Source organism: Nelumbo nucifera, chromosome 3, assembly GCF_055504915.1.
Source record: "Nelumbo nucifera cultivar China Antique chromosome 3, China Antique-T2T, whole genome shotgun sequence".
NCBI lineage: Eukaryota > Viridiplantae > Streptophyta > Magnoliopsida > Proteales > Nelumbonaceae > Nelumbo > Nelumbo nucifera.
In genome coordinates this window covers 84,799,381-84,823,927 of record NC_142651.1, presented here as the reverse complement: position 1 = coordinate 84,823,927, position 24,547 = coordinate 84,799,381, and the positions used below count along the sequence as shown (strand labels likewise).

General features: G+C 37.5%; 2 protein-coding genes across 2 annotated transcripts; one reads left to right on the top strand and one right to left on the bottom strand.

Annotated features, from left to right (window-relative positions):
* The first annotated feature begins 333 nt into the window (after positions 1 to 333).
* Positions 334 to 9,303, top strand: LOC104585948 (high mobility group B protein 14-like). Its single transcript, XM_019200603.2, has 5 exons — positions 334 to 838; positions 1,311 to 1,368; positions 1,490 to 1,534; positions 6,107 to 6,187; positions 9,060 to 9,303. The coding sequence occupies exons 1-5, from the start codon at positions 798 to 800 to the stop codon at positions 9,108 to 9,110; spliced, it is 276 nt and encodes a 91-aa protein (XP_019056148.1). The 5' UTR covers positions 334 to 797; the 3' UTR covers positions 9,111 to 9,303.
* Positions 9,304 to 13,115: 3,812 nt separating this feature from the next.
* LOC104585949 (uncharacterized protein ycf23-like) lies at positions 13,116 to 24,547 on the bottom strand. Its single transcript, XM_010243002.3, has 9 exons — positions 24,286 to 24,547; positions 23,909 to 23,974; positions 23,638 to 23,712; positions 22,875 to 22,937; positions 22,662 to 22,721; positions 14,155 to 14,244; positions 13,965 to 14,072; positions 13,609 to 13,731; positions 13,116 to 13,433 (listed from the first exon to the last, which is right to left on the bottom strand). The coding sequence occupies exons 1-9, from the start codon at positions 24,490 to 24,492 to the stop codon at positions 13,299 to 13,301; spliced, it is 927 nt and encodes a 308-aa protein (XP_010241304.1). The 5' UTR covers positions 24,493 to 24,547; the 3' UTR covers positions 13,116 to 13,298.

Genomic DNA, 24,547 nt, shown 5'->3' with positions numbered 1-24,547 from the left:
CACATGAATGGGAATGATGGTGGTCCAATGCCATTAAGGGAAAATCAATTTCCATCCTATAGAATTACACATAACAAAAAAAAAAAAAAAGAAAGCAGTATAAAAATCATTTACTAATTAATTAAACTAGAACGGGAGAAGGTTAAGCACCCACCTAAGGAGGAAAATATTTACTACCAACACAATGTGAGAATCATTCTCGTAATTAAAACGATATCAACTTAATCGTAACTATCCGGTACATAGCTAATTAATCTCTACTATGTTTCTCCCCATTAAGTAAATATTGAAGCTAATTGCAATCGTTAAATCAACACTTCTTCAAAACGTGGCAATTAGAGATGTCCGTGAAAAATCGAACCGTAAAATGCGGTTAATCGAACCGATCGGATCGGTTTCGATTTGAAATTTTTGAAAAACCGAAGAATGAACAGTGCTGGTTTTCCGATCCCCTGTTGGTCGAGAGAGAGAGATGAGAGAGAGAGAGGGAGAGAGAGAGAAATGAGAGAATAGGAGAATGAGAAGAGGTTGCTCGGTTGAGAAGAGGTCGGGGAGAAAAAGATACCGCGGGGTTCACAGTCGAGAGGTTGAAGATGAAGGTGAACAGTGTATCGATTTCAGTGGTGGAGATAATAAACAGGGAGGTGGTTGCAACGAAGAGAAGAAGATGATGGTGGAGAAGAATATAGAAAATGTGTGTGTGTGAGAGAGAGAGAGAAGGGAAGGTTGTTCACTATTCTGTTTTTTTATGAGCCAAGAGAAACACTAGAGTTTTTGGGAACACATCATGCTCAGAGATGACCAATCAAAAAAGAAAAAATCATACTCAGAGATGGAGGTACAGGGAAGAATCAAAGGAATTTTGCTTTCCTGGCTTTCAGTACATAAATTATTTAGGGAATACCTTATAGTAGATGTTTTGGCATGAATATTTGAGTTGCTGTTTCAATACTATATATATTATACTTTTTATATATTCCCATTGTACAGGTCCTTTATGTACAACCACTTATGGCATTCCAAATCTCCTTGGTTGTTCTTAAGAATAGCCTGGTGGCTGTGCCCTACTTACCTCTGGTGCACAGAATGAAGAAGCTTCAATATTAACATATCATGAGTTGAATTAGATGACTCATGTTATTTTTTCTTTCCATTGTTATTCCTGAGTTTTACCCCTTCCATCGCAATTCAGGATTTCTTTCCATTGCACTGTTAATGCGCAAGTTGATGAGTATCTCTATACAGTGGTATAATCCATAAAGCCTTCATCACATGATGGATTTTGACCAAACATTTTTATGATTTCGAAGGGAGGATTTTCGGAAGGAATACCAGGAACAAAATCCAGATGTCAAGTCAATGCGTGATGTATGTTCTACATTATCCTTATTTGTTTCTTTGATGTTTATATCAATTTGATCTGTTAATTGTATTTATTTATTTATGTTTTAACTTTAAAGTCATGCACTCTATGTCTCTCATTCTTCAGATTGGCAAGGCATGTGGGGAGAAGTGGAAAACGATGACTTATGAGGTTTAGTTGATCCCTCAAAGTTTCAATTATTTCTTTTCAACTATTAGCCATCTTTGTGTATTTGGTTTTGTATTGATGTTGTTGGTGGTTTCAATTGCATTTTAACTATGTGTCATTGAATTGGCTAGAGCAGTATAGATAATGAAATGCCAAGTAATTAATGTTTCAGAACATGGTAGATTTCTTCTGGTTTGCATTCTCTTTCTTTTGCTGCTAGTCCCTTTTGGTTTGATAAGACCTTCTATTTTGCATGTTATTTTTGCAGATTGTTGCAAAATAAGGCAAAATAAGCCTGCCTTGCATCCTTATTTTGTTTTGTTGTAGATGAGGTCCCTTTGCGCTGGAACAAATATCATTTAAAAGAAAGGCACATAGAATTTCTATCCCATAAATGATCCCAATAGGAGCTTCTATCTACATCATCTTTGGCCAGACCATCAAAAAGTTGTTTCTTTTACATGAAGTGAAACACTTTTTATTTCTTTAATAGAGTAGAAGGCAAATCACGTGCCACAATGGCAAATTATAGCAAGTGCAATTGTGCATTTCTATATGTATCTAGTGTTACCAGGACATGGATACATGTTAGTATTGTTGCTAGGGCACCTCATAGCTAGTGGTTCAGCTCAATGACAAACATTGTGATCAACCTAATATTCTCACAACCATAACAGAATGACAGATTTGTCTGTACAATATAAGTATCTCCTTGGGAAAGGTCCAATTGAAAAAGAAGAAAATCCCATTTGGTTGGTTGGTGCCAGGTTTGCTGTTCTGAGAGGTGGTATAGGAATCTGTTCCCTTGAATTGATGAATTAAGCATTATTAAGCAAATGCCTATGGAGATTTGGTTGTGAGATTACAATTGTTGAAGTCATTGCCAATAAGAAGGGATACAAAGAACATGTGGATGAGGTCTGTGGATATGTCCATTACACATATGGGGAAACATTCTTAAAAAAATTCCTCTGGTTTGAGCAATTTCATTCCATTCAAATATGGACATGATTTGACAGACCCTTCTTTCTGAAGTATCTTTGTCTGCCATTTAGAAATATACTTATTATAGAGAGTTTTCCCATCCTTTTACTGAATACTAGGAGAGAAGATGCAATGGCTAATTGGTTAAGGTACTATGAATTGTTTTCCAAACAAGCCTTTTGAAGTCTGATATTTAGGTGATGCAAATGATTGATTGGGAAGTGGATGTTGAGAGGGAATGTTTGTCAGTGGAAATATTGGTCATCCAAATATGGGAAACATGTCGGAAGTGTCATATCGAAATAGTGTAAAAATGATAAAAATGGTAGAAACATTGTAAAATATGTGAAAATACAGAACAATGTTATATGGAATGATAAAAGAAGCATAAGTATACCCTTTAAATTATCATGTTATTCCAAATAATCAAACAAAGCTAAGAAACTAAAGTTAATAGACAAAATAATACGCTGTGAAGTTGTCATGTAAACTTGAGAGTCAAAACTACAGAATAGAGTGAGTTCAATCAAAATTTAAACTCAGAAAGTGCAAATGCTTCTAATATATCAACCAAATAATCTGTTACACAAACAAAAACTAAGTTATGTTTTTTTTTTTCCTTTTGTTTGATAAGCAATATTAAAGTTTCATTAAAGAAAACTGCTCCACTGCTCAGAAGATAGCAGCAGGCTTAATCAGGTACAAGCAGGCTATCAAAGATACAAACCCAGCTCCTATCACAAGGAGTTCTAAAATACAGAATTATTATGAAAAAGCAAAAAACACAAATTACAGAGATTAAAACCTGGCTGTGGACAACCCCATTCAGGCTGTTTTTTTTTTCCACCCCTGCCCTAGCTAAAAAAACTAATTATAACTTCACATCTGAAAAGAATTTTGAGCTAGTATGAAGTGTAATTATTTCTATTAGGTAGTCAAAAATACTACTACTCTACACATATACAACATTGTCACCAACTTATGTTATAATACCATCTTGTGTACTCCACATAGTGCTCATAGTTTTCATTGGTTAATATATTGATTTCAATATTTTGTGTCGGTACCCATAAAAATGGAAAAATGTCATGGAAGTATTAGGAAATATGTGGACACTTTAAGCTCTTAGATTGTAAATGCTGATTTAAGGGTCTAGGAGAAACGAGAACTTTGGCATCTATAGTGGGCATATTATTTTGTTGGCTATGGAGATTGGAAAACTCACTAGCTGATGGTTTAGGAAGAGTATTTGAGAAATGAGACTTGTATTCAGGAACTCTTCTTTGGATGCTTTTGTTGTATTTTTCTTTTATTTAGCTGGCCTCATTTTGTAAGACACTTTTTTTTTTATTGCTTGGACAATCTTGACCAAATGATTGTATTCCTCTGATATTTTCATCTTAATAAATTTCTTTGATCTGGTACTGATTGGAGAAAAAAAGCAATCCATTGGACTCTACCAATAGCCGTAACCTGGGGCTTTATAGATAAAGGTGGATATGGTAGAAGCCAAAGAACCACAACCCAGATTTACCAACTAGAACCTTGTTATCTCCTTTTCTTGGGAAGTACAAGTTGAAAGATTTAGATGCAGACTTGAAGCTGCACTGACTTGAACTTGAACTTGGACCTTAAATTGTGATCAAGAAGAATACATTTCCCAGATTAGGTTAAAGTTCCATGTATTAATGGTGAAGATATCTTGCTAAAAGTAATAAACTGGTGGATACTTTGTTGAAGACCTAGGCATTGTTGTGGTGGTGGCATGTTCAGATAAAAAAATAAGGTTACATTGTAAAAGATGCAGACTGATGAGAACCCATTTTATGCCCTTAAACAGAAACTTTAGATCCTAAGGCATCCGGAAGATATGGTTAGAGGATATGCTAACTAGTTTTATAAGATAGGCATGTGTTGAGGTGCTGGGCATAACCTCAAAATTTCTAATAACCCTCAAGCTAAAAGTAGTTGCCAAAATCTCGTGATTTACAATACCATTTACAATCTAAATTGTGAACCGCAAGGGTTCTGATTTGAATCCACGTATGATGCTTTTCTGAGAAAATTGTACGATCACCATTTGAATCTTATAAATTATATGGTTCATGTTATTTGAATTAATAAAATTGGAACCTAGTTTTCAAATTTGTCATTTCTATGCTTTAGCTTCTTCTTTTTATTTTTTTCTTGAAGGGCCTTTGTTTTAAACCCTTTACTAGAATTAGATTATTTAGACTAATGAAGGCCTAATTAGAAACCTTATTGACTTAATTTTCTATCATATGTAGGTTAAAGAATCATTTATTGACTTTCTTTCAAGTCATGCTTGATTATCATCTTTTGTTCTAATGTATAAGTGGTAAACTCTGTTGTATTAGGTATGTATATGGTAGATATGGATTAAGTAGGGGTGGAACAAGGGAATGGAAAAACAGGATTCATGTAGCTGACCCTATATATTGATAAGTTTCTGAAAAACAAATAAATTTACAGTTATGAATGTGGAGGGCTACTAGAGCAGCTTTAGTATGGACTGACTATTTGGGAGGAAAGGAATGCTAGAGCTTCAATGAAGTCAACAGAACAATGAAAGCAATCATAGAAAGCATCACAATAAAAGTGGTGCATTGGGTAGAAACATTGGAGATACTCGAGGGCTTCACAGTGTATGATTTTGAGAGCTTGGGGAGTAATAGATGCTTTTTCATCAATCAGTCACCAAGTGCAAATCAAAACCTCCTACTAACAGCAGGGTAAAGCTGAATTTTGATGGGAGCTCACAGGGAACCCTGGTTCATTTGGGATTGGAGGGGCAGTTAGGATGGAAATAGATTGATTTTGGCTTTCTTCTCAGGTCCTTTAGGGGTTGGGGACTCCCTAAATGCAGAAATTATGGCTCTGCTGTTTGGTTTGAGGCTCGTAAAACAGTTAAACATTGGAAGAATGGAGGTTGAAGGGGTTTTGAAACTAGTAATATCTTGGTTACAGGGTGGTAATCAAATTTAGACACATAGACAAACTTTAAGGAAGATAATGTGCATAACCAGGGAGATTGATGCTACTTCCTTTTGGGTAAAACGGTCTGCAAATAGCTTGCCAGATTGTGTTGCCATGCTAGGAGTGTCAAGGGATCATATGTTCTGGGCTATATTGTAATTCCATGGATGGTCCAGGTTATTATAACCTGAATTGTAATCTGGTTTGTACCTTGGTTTGCTTTTTAAGGTTAGTGAAACCTTGGTTATTGATCAAAGAAAAAAAAAAAAAAAGATTTTACAGGTTATGATAGATTCATGATTTGATTTGTCTCAACCTTCTCTATGATAGTATTCCAATTCTCAGAACACATTAACGTACAAGTTACTAAAATATTGGAGATTACAATTACTAGAGAGTTTCTAGGCTTGAAGTTTCCCATGTTTCTAACCAGTAGCAAAACTCTTTTCTCTTTTACAATGCTTAATTGTCCATCTGTGAAGTGGCTTTATCATTTCTTTTGTATGCAAAGTAATTCTATCCTGTAAGCTTAACAGAAGCAAGGGAAAGAAATCTTGGCATCGATCTTAAGTTTTTCTTTTGGTCCTTTATCAGGAAATAGTTCAATACTATGACATTGCCACTGAAAAGAGAGCAGAGTTTGAGAAAGCCATGGCAGAGTATATCAAGAGAAAGGTAACTTATTCATGAAAGTTGTTTGCTTTTCTATTTTTAATTTTTTGCATTTTAAGAAAAAGGTCATTGCCCAATGTTCGGCCCAGCTATCTAGCTATTTGGCTTTGGTAATCCAGACTCTATAAGCTGCTAAATTTGGATTTCTACTATTACTGTGTTTGGCTTTGATGTGGGCGCCGGCAGCAGCAGCAGTAATTTAGTGCAGTAAAAACAGTAATTTAGTGTTCTCAGCAGCAGCAATTTAGTGTTATCATCCTATCTTATCTATTCAGTATTCTTGTATTCTTACCTTATCTGCTTTCAGTAGCAAGGATTAGTAGGAGTCTTATCTATTCAGTTATCTTATCTTATCAGTTCAGTAGGATAGATTAAGGGAGTCTTATCTTATCTAATTACAGTTCTTATCTTATCTTATCAGTTCAGTGGGATAGATTAAGGAAGTCTTATCTTATCTTATCAGTTTAATAGGATAGAGTAGTAGATTAGCAAGGAGTCTTCCTAAAAGTAGGATTCTATCTCTTGTAATCTCCTATTTAAGGAGCTGATATTATTGAATAAAGATATCAAATTTCTAGTCAAGAAAGAGAGTAAAAGGAAAGTTTGGTGATCTCTTGGACAAATCACCCTCTAGGACGCCAAGATAGGTTCAGTTAGGAAGGGAAGGAACAAGGGAAAACATGAGCTTTTCCCTGTGGACCGACCCGTGATGAGATCCTACGCCCGGGCCCATAACAACTTGGTATTGTTATGGGCCCGCGAATAGGATCTCGTCACGGGTCGATCCACGGGGAAAACCTCCTGTTTTCCCTTGTTCCTCCCTTTTCTTGAAGAACCTATCTTGCCGCCCAAAAAGGTGATTTGTTCAAGAGATCAACTCTCCTTTGCTCTCTTTCTTGACTGAAATTTTCGATATGTTTATTGAATAATATCAGCTCCTTAAATAGGAGATTACAAGAGGTAGAATCCTACTTTTAGGAAGACTCCTTGCTAATCTACTACTCTATCCTATTAAACTGATAAGATAAGATAAGACTTCCTTAATCTATCCTACTGAACTGATAAGATAAGATAAGAACTGTAATTAGATAAGATAAGACTCCCTTAATCTATCCTACTGAACTGATAAGTTAAGATAACTGAATAGATAAGACTCCTACTAATCCCTGCTACTGAAAGCAGATAAGGTAAGAATACTGAATAGATAAGATAGGATGATAACACTAAATTGCTGCTGCTGAGAACACTAAATTACTGTTGTTGCTGCACTAAATTACTGCTGCTATTGCTGGCGCCCACATCATTACTCCCCTCCTGGACTACGAGCTTGTCCTCAAGCTCGAATTCAGGACGAGTGTCTTGAAACACAGTCAAAAGAATCCAGGATAGGTGGAATGATTTTGCCCTCCTGGATCGGGTTCCAATGAAGAGGGTTCATCCTCAGACAGCTGCAGTGAGATACCAAGATTTGACCATGCATAGCTGCATTCTCTGTCGCGGGCAACTGCAGCCTTAAGGTACTTCTGAGATGTCTTGAACTGTAGAGTACAAAGATTGTGAAGGCCAAGCTGGTGCCACTGAACAACGTCATCTGGATCCTCTTCTATTGCCTGCTTTAGTGTGTACAGAGCTCGCTGAACCTTGTGAACCATGGCAAGTCCTACCCATGCTATCCGAAGCTCAATTGTTGCAGAGTCCCCTTCTCTGAGTATTGAAGCCATTTCATTCGTAGCCCATGAAAGTTGTTCAGTGGGATCCTGAGACCTTTCTGCATCCTTGATACGATGAAGCGCAACAACATATCGAGTTGACATGCAATTAGGCTCCAGTTTTGCTGCCTTCTCCAGGCACTTTCCAGCACTTCTATGATCACCAGCCAAATAGTATGCATTAGCAAGATTCACCCAGATATGTGCAGCCCTAGGATCTGATCTGACTGCAGCTAACAAACACTCTTTTGCAACATTTGCAGCCGCAACATGAGGCATACAAGCTCCTTCACCAGCGATGACGACCTTGGAGTAGTTGCTCTTATTCTTCTTTGAACTCTCGTCAATCCTCGATGACACCAGATTCCTGCTTAATCGGAACATTCTGGGTGTTGCTAACTTGTGCTAGGGCAACGACCTACGGCTCGTCGGACGATTCTGCCATGTCTGACCAGTGGCCGGTTGTGGTTGCAGCCCCTTTCGGGTTTCTTTCCTTGGTGGAAAAGTACAACTCCATCAAGCGCCTTAATTCTCGTGCGTCGTCCTTGATCTCGCGCACCTCCTTGCTGTTTTCCACGAGTCTGTGCTCTAGATCATGAACCCTAGACGTCAATCGCTCAAGGTCACCCATGACGCCTTGCTCTGATACCAAGTTGTTATGGGCCCGCGAATAAGATCTCGTCACGGGTCGGTCCACGGGGAAAACCTCTTGTTTTCCCTTGTTCCTCTCTTTTCTTGAAGAACCTATCTTCCCTTGTTCCTCCCTTCCTTAAATAGGAAATTACAAGAGGTAGAATCCTACTTTTAGATAAGATAAGATAAGATAAGACTGAACTGATAAAATAAGATAAGACTTTCGTAATCTATCCTACTGAACTGATAAGATAAGATAAGAACTGTAATTAGATAAGATAAGACTCCCTTAATCTATCCTATTGAACTGATAAGATAAGATAACTGAATAGATAAGACTCCTACTAATCCCTGCTACTGAAAGCAGATAAGGTAAGAATACAAGAATATTGAATAGATAAGATAGGATAACACTAAATTGCTGCTGCTGAGAACACTAAATTACTGTTGTTGCTGCACTAAATTACTGCTGCTGCTGTTGGCGCTCACACCAGGCTTATACAATATACAATTTTGTTTTCATTTAATTGCAGGATAATGGTGAGGATCAACAAAGCGGGGAGGATTCGGACTATGATGAGTAGTAGAATTCTTGGTTTGGTAGAAGACAATTGACCGAGTTTAGAAATTACAAGAGGGAGGTGTATATTAGCATCATGGATCGTCTTTATAAGGAAATTATCTTTGTATCAAGTTATCATGTAAATTTGATACCCAGAAAATTCTAACATTTGGAATAAATGGTAGTCTTTTTAAACGGGCTCCTTTTGTTCTCAACTTTTATCCATCCCCTTTTTAACAAGTCATCCTCTACTTAGACTTTTTAATTTCAACTATTTGTATAAGATTTATTTATTGAATACAACTTAATTTCTAGGGAATGAAATGAAGAACCATGAAGATGCAGAGATGGACGACTGATACTTGGACGCTCCAAACCTGCATACAAAGAGAAAAGTGTAGCTGGCACACAATATGGGATCCGAGACACCTATCTCCCAAACAAAGTGTAAGAGAGAACTGCTGAATCTGATTGGAGCTAGAGGAGCTGAGAGGATCTTTTCCTTTCTCAGTAAAGAGTGTATCTCATGTATATGAAGCAATTGGGAGTGACCCCTTATATAGCCTGCTTCTCCAACGTTAAGTTCCCTGTTATTAGGAACAAACAGTAACCAAAATAACCAGTTGAGATAAGTGCTCCTCAACAGTAAAATTCATGCTCCATCAGATTTGAGACAAGTGTCTCATGTTGACCAAGGATCTAACCAATTGGTCATCTAGTCTACACTGGGTCAAATGGATATCCATTGACCCAGTAAGTGCTGGAAATAGGATCCATAATAATCCAATAACATTGATATATCTCTATTCATAAAACATTTTCAAGTAAACAATCAAATTCATTTCTTTTTTTTTATAGAAAATAAATAAATAATAATTTGAGAAAAAGAAGTGAATGATTGTGTGGAGTGTTGCATAGAGATAACCATAAAAGAATCATTTTCCATCAACATGTGGCTTGTCACATGGCCATTGGATATTCCAACATGTTGAGGATCAAACGAGGGCCTATGGCCACTCTACCATCATGAAAGTGGTTGAATCTGGAGTGGACTAAGCCAGTGGCAAAGTTTTAAAATTTGGAAATTTCAGTCATTTTAAAATAGTGAAATATCGGAAAATTAATTTTGATGACCAATTAAGGAGGTATTTGCTACAGTGGCACTGTGTTGCCTGTTTTGGGTCGACCAATAGAAATTTGTGAGATTTTTTCGCTTGAAATGTTTTGAAAACATTTGAGTTGATCAATACAAATTGCTATTTCTATCTAAAACGTCAAATTTGATGTTTCTCACACACATGCATTTTTCTAATTGAAATGATACTCACATATGATGTTTTAATACACATTTCTCACAATTTTGTATTGATCATCAACCCAAAACTTACAACAATGCACCCCCCCCTACTCCAATTGTTTGGTTGATATGACACTAAAGCTTCAATGAACCATGTCGGATACCGATTGATACTTTTCAATAAGGTGATGTTTAGCATCGATGATGATTTCTCCTTGCTGATTATCCAGAAATCAGTGATTTCTGGAATTAGGGAAATTTGAAAAATCATCAAAAATTGTTGTTTGATATCATTTATGCCATGTAAGCTGATTTTTGAGAAATCAGCTTTGAGTCTGTTTGGTATTGATTTTCAAGGGCCTATTATTTTTGTACTAGAGTTATTATTCAATGCCATGTTGGATGCCATGTCATCCTCAAAAAATTGGGATCAGTTAAAAATTAGAAAATCACTAGAAAAGGTGATCTCTGAAAAGGGCTGATTTCAATAATCGATTTTTGGCTGATTTTCCCAGATATCAGCATAATCAGTCAACAAAACGAGCAAAAAAATCACTGATTCTTCAAATTCTGATGTGGATCCTATGTGGTGCCGATTTATGGGAAATCATCATCATTGCCAAACATCACCTAAATTAATGAAGATTTGGGTAATGGAAGAAAAGAAAGAGACGAACCTTCTACAGCATAAACTGCATCCAATAATAGTAAGTAAAAACCTCATAGATGGCATTCTCTCATGGAGTCATGGATCATGGGTGGTTGGTAACGTTAGACTATGATGACCTAGAAGTTGGTCATTGCCTCCATGTTTGCTTCATGTCTTGCTCTGCATCTGAGTCGGGAATTAGAGGGAATTCAATCTATTTCAACCTGCCAAAGTATGAGAGATTGAGAGCTTACATGCATTTCATCTGGAAGATTAGTGTATTGCAGTTTCTTTGTCATGTCCTACTCTAGAAGCTACTTGGTTTTCTCCATTTTGGTTAATTCAAATGCAAACAGGAAAGAAACCACTCTATGAATTACAACCCTTAAATTTCTTGCCTAGCTTGCGAGAACTTAGGGCTTCTCTGATAAAGCAATTTGTAGTATTACCACACAAAATCAATCAATTATGCCTCACTTAAGTCTGAATTTAAATGTTTTTGTGGTTTAGGGGCCACCTGAGACACCAATTAGCATCAAGGAAAGAATTAAAGAGCAGGAGATACAACTGTAGAGTGACCAAAGAAGCAACTATAAAAAGAAGAAAAAGAAGGCAAGGATCCCTTTCTTTAACCTTCCTCTTGAGCTTTACAGGTTATTTGCAGAATGCCTCCCTTTCAATAACTCATTACATAAATTTCTATGCTGCTTGTAGGAAATGGCAAAATACCACCTCTCCAATCTTCTAGCACTAGTCTAAATAGGTCTAATATCCAATCTCCATTCTCCTTGGCTCATGTTCTGCTGCAGAAAAGAATATGTGCAGTTTCTTTGATCCACTGTGTAATATGACTTATTGCCTTTGACATCCCTGAGTTACTAGGATCAGAATTTGATTCTCAAAGGATGGATGGTTGCTATGTCCCAAGGTCTTTTAAGTGTATTTCTTCATTAATTCCTTTTATGGAGCGAGAATAAACACCCTGGATTTGCCTAATCAGCACTGATTTGGTAGTATATCTTTCCCATCTGATCCCTGCTAAATTCCTAAAAAAGTGCAATTTTTAGCTTTCCATAAGGCTGGCATGATGGGGGTACCATACAAGTCTTAACTTGGACTTTTGAGTTGGAATAACATGTTTGGACTGTTCTAGGCTATTCTTTCCATCAGAATTTCATGGTTGAGTTCAATGGAGAGTTTTTTATCAGGGTTTGTTGGCCATGTGAGGAAAAATATGTAATTTTCAGGATAGGTAACTCTGAGTGAGGAGTGTATATGAGAATTCTAATGACAAGCTTGCATCACCCAAAAAGCATACAGGATAAGTTTCATTTCCTCAGATTCTTCAGCAAAGACAGTAATGTATTCTACTGTCTAGTCAGTCATTTGGGGACTATTCAAGCAAATATTTGTATGGAATGAAAGAAAAGTTGCTTTTGCACTTGGATTCAACCTAGTTTAGTTTGACTGTTTTGTTAAGTGATCTATTTGATTGGCTGAAATTGGGTATCTATGTGAACTGCTTGTGCATTGTAAACTGTAATTTACTTGACAATTATGTCTATTTATACCTTTATTCTTTTTGTTTCTCCAGCTTTATTATACTGCATGTAACATATTGCATTGATGCTTGCTGATTCATACCATTTTCTCATTTTCTATTAAACTATTGGTTATTAACCAGTTTGGACACCGTTTGAGCATAAAATGTTACACTATGGTTCTTTTCATTTTGGAGCAAAACTTCACAATCTCAATGTAGGTAAGATATTTGCATGAATTCATTTCAGTTTTTCCGGATAGCAAACTTAATTAATAGCATACAGTTGTTACTCAGGACCATCTAGTGCGAGAGAACATATGAGGCGTCAAAAAAAAAAAAAAAAGAGAAAACATATGATTCAGAAATAGTAGCTTAAATTTGGATGACTTTAAACAATTTTGCACAAGTACTCATACATATCATGTAGATAGAAAAAAACGAAAGAACTGAACTTTGAAAAAGGGAGGGGGATCACTTTTGTTCCAAGAAAAAGTTGCTTAGAGGTTACTCTGATGAAAGTAGCACTAGAATGTGAAGCTTGAAGAAATTGAAGGGACATATAACCATTACCATTATAGAATTTTTACTTGGGGTTTAACATACTAAAGAAGATTTACATATCTCTAAGGTAAAAAAGTACAAGAGGAAACATTTCTATTTATGCACATCATAACAATGGCACTGCTTTTCATTTTAATTCTACTGTGAACTGATGTATGCATTAAGACCTCCTAACAGTTGTTTCTTCTGGTGTTGTATGTCTACCAATTGGCTGGTGTAGTGAATCTGAGATACTTCTGACTTCTGCAATCATTGCAATCACATCATTGAGCTTGTTCACTGCTGAACCAACACCCTGTTTTTCCAATGGAAAGAATTTACCCGTCATTTATCTAGTCAACGTCAACACAGTTCATCTTATGATTAACCAACAATTCTAGCTGTTTAAGGAGCAGTTCAAATCTTACCCTCATAGTTTGAAGAGTCAAAAAAAAAAAATCTACAATAAAAAAGGGTGTCTAGTTACATACTATGCCAGATGCTCCTGCAGTCAAGGCCATTGGTGCTGTAACTGCGCTAAGTCCAGATGAACACATAAGAGGAACTTTGACTGCATGTGAAATAGAATATGCAGCAGCAAGTGTTGGGGTTGCCTACATGTCATTAAGAAACGAATTTGGTTTGTTATTCCAAATAGATGAGAATCAAAAGTGAGCATAAAATGTGCAAATTTTATGAACAAAACTGATTTCAACGTTGTGTTTATAGTATCAGAAAGAAGAGTTTAATCACTTTTGGAACATAAGGAGGTTCACTTCAAGTTACACAAATGCACAAGAAAGTTAAGTTTAGTAAAAGAATCATCATTCAAGGGTAAGCAATATACCTTCTCAATCAGACCCAGAACACCAGCCTTCGAAGGACTAGAACACTTTCCTCCCTCAGTTTGGATAATATCAACACCTTCCTGTTCAAGTAACTCTGCTAGCTTGACCTGTTGGTTAATTAGCTATAACTTGTGATCCAAACAACAGTGAAAATTTTTCTTTACACTCTTAAGTAGGTATTGCAATAACCTGATCAGGAAGGCTTAGCGTGTGAGGCACAGTGACTGATAGTGTAACGGATGGAAGAATCCTCTTTGTCTCCTTTGTTAGCTTTAATATCTGAAAGTAATATTAAGCGACATTAGAAAAGAGGAATTGAGAAATGCTTGTTTTCAGTTTGGAAAGAGGGAAATGACATGGATGGCAGACACCAGAAAACTAGAATGAACAGAAGAAACCATAAGGACATTGACTTAATGATCTTCTTATTCCATTCTAAAATTTCACATCAAAAGAGACAACAGCCATCTTAAATTGGTTCATCAATGTGAACTTTTCTAGCATCCCATGTATTTGTAATTTTCTTTTTTATTTTTCATATATGTAATTTAGTAGCAAGAGTGACCATTCTATAAGGAACTCTTCTATATGGAAGGTTGTCTAAGTAAGAAACAAGTTTTGAATAAAGAAGGAAAAGTGCTTTGTTTTTTACTAGAAACTTGTTCACATTTACAAAAATCATCTTTTGTAATTTCTTTGTATTTTGATTTGTTGAAAGCATGAAAGTATTACTTCTTCAAATCTGGTTGTTATTGTTAGAATGTTAGAGTGATGTTCGGCTGATAAGAGTTCTTATTAGCCCATACTTATGTTTAACTTATCTTGTAACTGGGCCTGTGTTAATGGGCCTAATCCTGTTTAATGATTTAAGTCATCTGGGTGTCCCATCACTAATCAGGGGCATCCCAGTAATTTCTTGCACTTTGTACTACGCTCATATATAAATAATAGCATGGTCGACTGGCAAGTATAGTTCGACATTCCAACATCTCTTCTTCTTCTTCTCTTTTCTGCTACTTCGGCTACAGTAGTTCAGCTTTCATGGTATCAGAGCATTAGCTTCTTCCTGGTTCAGCCGGTGCACTCTCTTCTCTTGTTGTTGTTTCATCTTCTCTCTTCCTTTTCTGGGTTGCTGCAGTAAAGACCTAGGGTTGTAAGAGAGTAAGGCAAGTTCGAACCTAGGGTTTCTCTTCGTTGTAGGACTCAAGGGAAGTAAGACCCAGAAGTAGATGTCCTACTAGGTTATTTCCAGCAAGTAGTAGCTATTTGGCTACTAAGAGAGGTCTGTATAGGACAGACCTAGTTGAGGACTGATTTCAGCAGTCCTAGCACTAGCCGAAAGGGGGAAAGCTTCCTCTACAGTTGCAGCTTCGGTGCTCCAGCAAGACTTGCGCAGAACAGTGGTAAAAACTTTGCCTCTTCTACAGTTGCAGCTTCGGTGCACCAGCAAGACTCGTACAGAACAGTGGTAAAGAGCCCTGTTTTCAGGTCAGTTACCAGCCCTAACTTTTACTTGCTACTGTACCCAAATAGGCTCAGTCCAAGTGAAGTCTATCTAGTGTGCTACCAGCACTGTGAACACTGTGACCACTTCGGCCAGCCCTAAACAGAACCACCTATAGCACTGTGAACAACTCTAGGACTGAAGTCAGGATGTCCTCACTATCCGGTGAAGTTTCCTCTAGAGATAACAGACCCGTTGCAAGGTCCTCAAACCTGGAAAACCCTAATCTGCACAGCTTGCAGATTACAAGTGTGCTGCTGGATTGGTATAACTTCAGAGAGTGGTCCGTCTCAGCAAGGCTGTTCATTACCTCTCGTGATCTCACAGGCTATTTGGATGGAGACAAGAAAGAACCAGAAATTGGCAGTCCTGAATACACCGTGTGGCACAAGGAAAATGCCATAGTCATGTCTTGGTTGCTGGCTTCCATGACTCCTCGGGTGGCCAAAACTGTTCATCATTTCCCTACAGCCGCAAAAATTTGGGAGAAAGTATCCAAGACATACGGTCAGAAAAAGAACAATGCTAGAATCTACAGGCTGAACCAAGACATTGCAGCCCTAAGGCAAGGAGACATGTCCGTGGCAACATACTTTGCAACACTAGAAGGGCTCTGGGAAGAGCTTGACCATCACTTGATTTTGGATTGGGAAAATGCCAAGGATAAGGAGAGGCATGACAAGCAGATTGAGGAGAGCAGAGCCTTCAAGTTTCTGGCAGGCCTAGACCCTGTATATGAAAGTATAAGGTCACTGATTCTAGGGAGAGATGAATTACCCGAGCTTCACCATGTCTACTACCTGGTGAGGAATGAAGAAGTAAGGAGAAAGGAGATGCAAGTTGACTCCTAGACACAGTCAATAGAACTATCTGGAGAACATTCAACCCTAGTCTCTACTAAGGGAAATAGATTTTCAGACAAGAAGTCCCTCAAGTGTACCCATTGTGGTGGTGAGAAACACACAAAGGAGAAATGTTTCTGGCGGGCCTAGACCCTGTATATGAAGAGGCATGACAAGCAGATTGAGGAGAGCAAAGCCTTCAAGTTTCTGGCAGGCCTAGACCCTGTATATGAAGGTATAAGGTCACAGATTCTAGGGAGAGATGAATTACCTGAGCTTCACTATGTCTACTACCTGGTGAGGAATGGAGAAGTAAGGAGAAAGGAGATGCAAGTTGACTCCCAGACACAGTCAACAGAACTATCTGGAGAACATTCAACCCTAGTCTCCACTAAGGGAAATAGATTTTCAAACAATAAGTCCCTCAAGTGTACCCATTGTGGTGGTGAGAAACACACAAAGGAGAAATGTTGGGTCTTGTACCCTCATCTGAAGCCAGCTGCTCTAAGAAAGGACAAAAAGCAACATAAGGGCCACACAGCAAGTGGGAATCTTGCTACCGACAACAGTAGTGACAACTCACAGAGTACTTAGACAGTGTCCTCTTCCACCACAAGGCAGTCTGCCGACTCCTCTGGACCAAGTACTTTGGGCTTCACAGCTAGTGAGGTAGAGGTTCTCAGTCAGGCATTAGCCCGTCTGAAGAACAATTCTTTAGCTTCCACCTCTCTTGCCAAATCAGGTACAACCTCTGCATTTAGTGCAACTAGTTCCATTAATTCTACTTCTTGGGTGATTGATTCCGGAGCCACTGACCATATGACACATATATCCTCCTTATTCTCTTCATATCATTTGTTGTCTGGCCAGGATAAGATGAGAGTAGCTGATGGGTCTCTCTCCACCATCTCTGGAAAGGGGGTGGTTGACCTAAGCAAGGATTTCTCTCTTAAATCAGTCCTACATGTTCCTAGTCTTACCTCAAATCTATTGTCTGTTTCAAAGCTTACAAAAAATTTAAACTGCAGTATAACTTTTTTTCCTTCTCATTGTGTCTTCCAGGACAGATTGACGAGGAGAACGATTGGGAGTGGTCATGAGTATGGGGGCCTCTACTATTTTGATGCGGATATCAGCTCAACCCTACAAGCTTCTACTACTATTCCGGAAAGTGTGGAGTCAATAGCTAGGCTGCACCTGTGGCATGCTAGGCTAGGTCATTTGTCTTTTTCTTCTTTAGCAATGTTGTTTCCCGAATTATGTAAGGGCATTCCAAATCAGAGTTTAATTTGTGATGTGTGTCAAATGTCAAAACAATGTATCCAATTTCTAGTAATGAAATTCAAGCCCCTTTTGATTTGGTTCATTCTGATGTTTAGGGTCCTTCACCCATTGTTTCCATTGATGGCTTCCGTTACTTTATCAATTTTATTGACCATTATTCTCAGTGCACCTGGATTTATCTGTTAAAAGGACGTGATGAAGTTCCACGGATAACTATGATGTTTTGCAAGATGGTTGAAACACAGTTTGATAAGAAGATTAAGCAATTCCGTTCAGACAACGCAGCTGAATACTTTGAAAGATCCCTGAACTCATTCATGGAAGATGCAGGCATGTTACACCAATCATCATGTGCTTACACCCCTCAGCAAAATGGGGTTGTTGAGCGCAAGAACAGGCACCTATTGGAGACAGCTCGAGCCCTACTTTTCCAGCACAATGTGCCCAAGCAATATTGGTCTCAAGCTGTTCTCACTGCATCATACCTGATAAATCGGATGCCATCTAAGGTACTGGGTATGAATACTCCTTTCTCTGTTTTGTGTCCCACTCTTCCAGAGTTTCCTCTTTCCCCACGGGTTTTTGGCTGTACATGCTTCATACATGTGAAGGATCCAAAGAAAACCAAGTTGGATCCCAAGGCTACAAAGGGAATTTTTTTGGGGTACTCTCCTATGCAAAAGGGGTATAAGTGTTATGATCCTGTCTCCAAGAAAAAATATGTCACCAGAGATGTAGTCTTTTTTGAGTCTCAACCCTATTTCTAGTCTTCTTAGAATCCTCTTCAGGGGGAGACTAGTGGGTTGGAAGAGGATTTTCATTCTCCCTTCTTTTTTGTTCCCATTTCATCACCTTCCACTACTCCTAGCTGTAACATTCCGAGTCAACCTAGTGAGACTCCCACTGTGACAGTTACTTCTCCAGATTCAGCTGATGCTTCTGAAGGTTCCAGTAGGCAAGAGAAAGAGATACATACAGTAGAAGGAAGACGGGCCCTCAACCTCATGATTGCAACCAGTTGAACTCCGATCAATCTATCTCTACAATCCAAGGTAATTCTAACTCACTCAATTCAGATTTGGATCTTCCTATTGCTCTCCGTAAGCCTGTTCGTTCTTGTACCACTCGGCATCCCATAGCTGATTATGTTTCTTACTCACACTTATCTCCTGCCTATCATTCCTTTGTGTCTGCTCTTTCCTCTGTATGTGTCCCTTCCAAGTACTCAGAGGCGGCATCTGATCCAAGGTGGAAAGAAGCCATGAATGAAGAGATGAAAGCCCTAATGAAAGCAAGAATGTGGGAATTGGTGGACCTGCCAGAGGGGAAAGGCACTGTTGGGTGCAAGTGGGTATTCACAGTAAAGCACAGGGAAGATGGGTCAATTGAGAGGTACAAGGCCAGACTTGTGGCAAAGGGATTTACACAAAAGGAAGGAATTGACTACAAGGAAACCTTTGCCCCAGTAGCAAAGCTCAACACAATCAGGGTTCTACTGTCACTAGCAGCAAAATTCTCTTGGGAACTTCATCAGCTGGATGTGAAGAATGCCTTCCTAAATGGTGATCTTCATGAAGAGGTATTCATGGAACCCCCACCTGGATATGATGTTGGAAAGGTGTGTAAACTAAGGAAAACATTATATGGTTTGAAGCAGTCTCCCTGGGCATGGTTTGAGAGACTTTGTATGGCCATGAAGAAAGTGGGGTACACTCAGAGTAGTGCAGATCATACATTGTTTACAAGGAGACAGGATGGCAAACTTACAACACTCATTGTTTATGTGGATGATATGGTGATTACTGGAAATGATGTGAAAGAGATGAAGAGGCTGAAGGAGTTCTTAGCTTCAGAATTTGAGATCAAAGACCTGGGAAATCTGAGATATTTTCTTGGGATTGAAGTTGCTAGATCAAGAGAAGGAATCTACATATGTCAACGAAAATATGTGCTAGATCTCCTAGAGGAAACATGCATGATGGGGTGCAGGCCAGCAGACACTCCAATAGAACCGAACCATGGATTACAAGAATCAATGGGTGAGGAATACTGTGATAAAGAAAGGTACCAAAAATTGGTAGGAAAACTGATATATTTATCCCTTACTCGGCCAGACATTGCCAGTGCATGTTGTCAGTCAATTCATGCACTCACCAAAGACCCCTCATATGAGAGCAGTGGAAAGAATTCTCAGATACTTGAAGACTTGCCCAAGGAAAGGAATTCTATTCGGGAAAAACAGCAGACTTGAAATTGAAGCTTACACTGATGCTGATTGGGCTGGGTCTGTTGGAGACAGAAAATCAACCTCAGGTTACTGTACATTATTGGGAGGAAACCTAGTCACATGGCGCAGTAAGAAGCAGAATGTTGTGGCTAGATCAAGTGCAGAAGCAGAATACCGAGCTATGGCACACGGGGTTGCTGAATTCTTATGGCTCAGAACTCTTCTTAATGAACTTGGTATCAAGACTGAGGGTCCTCTTAGGCTGTATTGTGATAATAAAGCTGCTATCAACATTGCCAACAATCCCGTGCAGCATGACAGGACAAAACATATTGAAATTGATCGACACTTTGTCAGAGAGAGAATTATTTCAGGAGAACTCTGTGTGCCTTATACTCCATTAGAGATGTAGATTGCAGATGTATTAACTAAAGGGCTGGCAACAACAAAGTTCAGGGACTTACTTGGCAAGCTAAACATGATTGATATCTATGTTAGCTTGAGGGGGAGCGTTAGAATGTTAGAGTGATGTTCGGCTGATAAGAGTTCTTATTAGCCCATACTTATGTTTAACTTATCTTGTAACTGGGCCTGTGTTAATGGGCCTAATCCTGTTTAATGATTTAAGTCATCTGGGTGTCCCATCACTAATCAGGGGCATCCCAGTAATTTCTTGTACTTTGTACTACACTCATATATAAATAATAGCATGGTCGACTGGCAAGTATAGTTCGACATTCCAACATCTCTTCTTCTTCTTCTCTTTTCTGCTACTTCGGCTACAGTAGTTCAGCTTTCAGTTATAAAATATATTCTCTTTTCCAATGAAACAACTTTGATTAGTATTTGCCATGTTGTAGTTAGGTTCTTTTACACAGTTTCAGTTCTTGGTCTCTAGTTAAGGGATAAAATTGTAATCATTTATAAAGTGTTAATTTATGGAAATGATGCACTGACTCTTCTGAATATTGTTTATCATCCTCTTCATTTGTATTGATTTGCTCATTGAATAATAATAACAGCTTTATGAAGTCTTCACAAGTAATTTTGCTCTCTTTTTCTATGGCTAAATCTTAAATGGTTAAACCTGGACTCAAGTATTGAATTTAGGATCTATTTGGATTATTTTCAGCAGAATAATTTCTCCACTGAGCCATCTTTGAGCCCTAGAATGTTGGAGAACTGACTTCAAGCTGAAGCTTTAAATATTTTATAGAGTAGAGTTATGGACTTTGGAGGATCAAGGAATATACGTCTGTAGAATGAGGATAACTGAGATCAAGATTTTGAAGTGATGATAAGCAAAACTAAAAATGTTAAAATAAGATACGAGTGTGTTTAAGGGAAACTTTGAATAGATTGAATAGGTTACAAATTCAAGAAGAATTTACAAAGATGGTTTGGTCATGTGCAACGGAGTTAAAACATGACCTCACTAAGGAGGGATTCGGTGCAATTTGAAGGATTGAAGAGAAGGGAAAGCGGCAATGACTTGGATTGATGTAGTGGAAAAGGATTCAAATATTTATGCTTGTAATAGAACATGAAACCATGGATAGAATAAAATATCAATAGGATTTATGTAGATCAAGAAAGTATTTGCTATAGGTTCGGTTTCTGTTGCTGGTAGTGGTGATGATGATGATGGGGCTGCTGGTAATCAACCATATCAAAATATGAAAGGACTATAGTTTGTTTTTCATTATCTTGCATTTGCGTTTGGTAAGAGGACTATTCCTGTAAAAATTGGTGATTTAACTTGGAGATGAAAAACAATAAAAATAAAAAAAAAATCTTTTACAACTCCCTTGCAGGACTTTGGTAAGATAGGTATCACAGGAATAAGATTTGGAAGTTCTCTATGTATTTTTTCTCAGCATCCAAAACTTATAATAATCAAAGTTGATATTGTTCACAGTATTTTTAATCCTTCATATCATGAATATTACTTTGTTCAAAACCATTTTTCCACTTTATAATATATTTTTTGTTCTCATGTCAAAATCAAAAGTAGTCTTTTTTATGATGGGGCTTCTGGTAATCAATCAACCATATCAAAATATGAAAGGACTGTAGTTTATTTTTCAATATCTTGCATTTGTGTTTGGTAAGAGGACTATTCCTGTAAAAATTAGTGATTTAACTTGGAGATGAAAAACAATAAAAATTTTAAAAAAAATCTTTTACAACTCTCTTGCAGGACTTTGGTAAGATAGGTATTGCAGGAATAAGATTTGGAAGTGCTCTATGTATTTTTTCTCAGCATCCAAAACTTATAATAGTCAAAGTTGATATTTTTCACAGTATTTTTAATCCTTCATATCATGAATATTACTTTGTTCAAAACTATTTTTCCACTTCATATTCTTTATTTTGTTCTCATGTCAAAATCAAAAGTAGTCTTTTTTTTTTTCCGGTGAAGAATCAAAAGTAGCATTCTGAAACTGAAAATTGCAAATATGACAGAATGATACTCAGCGAGGTTTTAATACATAAGCTTCTTCAGCAGTCAATGTTTCAAGATATATGTTAACATGGTACTATTCCAAGGCAGAAAACCTTAGATGTCAGTACATGAAAGAAACTATTTATTGTGGGCATATTGGAATTGAAATATTTGTCAGCATGTTCGATTATGTAGTTGTGTTCCATAAAGGCCTATATCAATCTGGTATATAGTGCACAAGCAAGCATTTTCATCTATGTCATCTTAAAAATATGATTTAACAAATGTAAGGAGGTATTCTGAAATTATCTTATAGAATCAATGTCAGAACATGGAATATCCTTTCTGATCCCTTAAGTTATTCCTGTTCCTATTCTATTTTCTATCTGATACCTGTTCCGGAGAGAAAAAAATGTCCCTCTCATAAAAAGAGTCATAATTTCCAATCTCCACCTGCACAAATTGGCATTATGAATATGAATTAACATATTTCCAAATAGTTTTCTGCTCGATTACTTCGGCATGCTCTAAACTAAGTATGGAAATAAATCTCAAAAGGTGGTCTGAATGTAACTTCATATGGCTAACAGGATTATAGTTTCTAACCATCATGGCTCCTGCTTCAACAGCAGCAGGAAATGCTTCTGGATCTACTGAAGAAACACAGATCTGCAAAAGAAAAATATTCAATTATAAAGAAGAGACATTGGGAGTTCATTTCTGAAAAATGCGGTGACCTTATCAAGAATTTGGCATCTCATTCCATGGAGTAAATGAGTAATAGGATGCTTCTGGCATGTTAAATAATGCATCAATTCATGAAAGACCAACCTCTGAAAGTCAAAGTTGCTATAAGATTCACGCAGGGAAGGGAACAGAAATTTTAAAATTTATGCATGTCCAAGCATGGTGCATGCTATTGTTCTTGGGATTCATAAATAATATGACAAAAAATGTATCTAGAAAACATACAGATACTATAGATTTAGTCTTCAGTCCATTTGCACATTTAAAATAACATATTAGACATAACCGATATTATCTCACAGGTTTAACTTGGTATCTGTGTGAAAGCTCTCGGAACTCATGGGGAATGGAGTTCAAAAACATCTGATAAATCTTTATACGTTGATTAAAATGGCTGAGCAACATTGCCTGAACTTAAGTTATCTTGGAGACATTGGGTGGCTGCTTCAAAAATTTTGCTTCACTTCTATTTCATCTGTTAAATCTAAGTTTTGGGGACTGCTTTCTACTGAACATCATATAGTGGAAGAAATGATTATGATAAGCATAATTCTTATGTACAAGAAGTTTAGGTTCCAGACTTCCAGTTGGTCAGAGTTCACTTTAAAGATGGAGCATTTACCGGAAGAGAAGTCAAGTTAACAGCAAGCTTTACCAACTCAGGGTCACAGGCTATATCAACATGAGTTGCTCCCCCCTGTCACATGCCCCATATGGTTAGAATTATTACAAATAAACAGAATTTCATACGAAATAGAAAAAAAAAATTTGCCCTTAGCTGTCATTCTTTCTAAATGGATAATCAATAAGCTTTTTAATCCTGAGAACATGGAAGATCTGGTTTTCTAGACCATCAAATTGATCCCAGAGGATATCTTATAAGTAAACTAAACCTTATCTGCGGCAGTAACAACAGATGCAACATTATCTCTATCAAAATTCTGCAAGCCTGCAATGATCTGTCAAGAAACATAAAATGGTGTAAAAATCTTTGATAAATTAAAAAAATGGAAAGTACCAAGTATTTACTATATGGATTTGTGATACTTAACCAGTTAGCCTTTCATTCACCAGTGAATAAGTAGAATGAGGAAAAAACGGTTCAGTTGCATGACCAACTGTAGATGATGGATGAAATTTTGATATCTGGGACTGCCCTTGTTGTTATTTTTTCTTTTATTTCAAGCAACTTCAAAAAAGAAAGCTAATATAATATAGCTTCAGAAGAGCAGAGAGAGAGAGAGAGAGAGATAAGTGTAGTGGTTTCTACCTTGAGAGCTCGTCGTTCATGAAAATCCTTCAAGACTGATTCTTTAGTAGATGAAAGCAAAGCTCTTGTAGTCAAAGAAACTCTCTTAACATGGGAACGGGGATTTGAATTTGAAGGAAGGGCGGTACCCAGCAGAGGATTCCGACCGACTTTCAGAAGGGTGTGAGAAGTGGAGGAAATGGGGGTGCAGAGTGATGAAGGACCCATCTCTCAATCTCTCTCTGCCTTCTCAGTTCTCTCACTCTGATTTGGAGTAATGGAT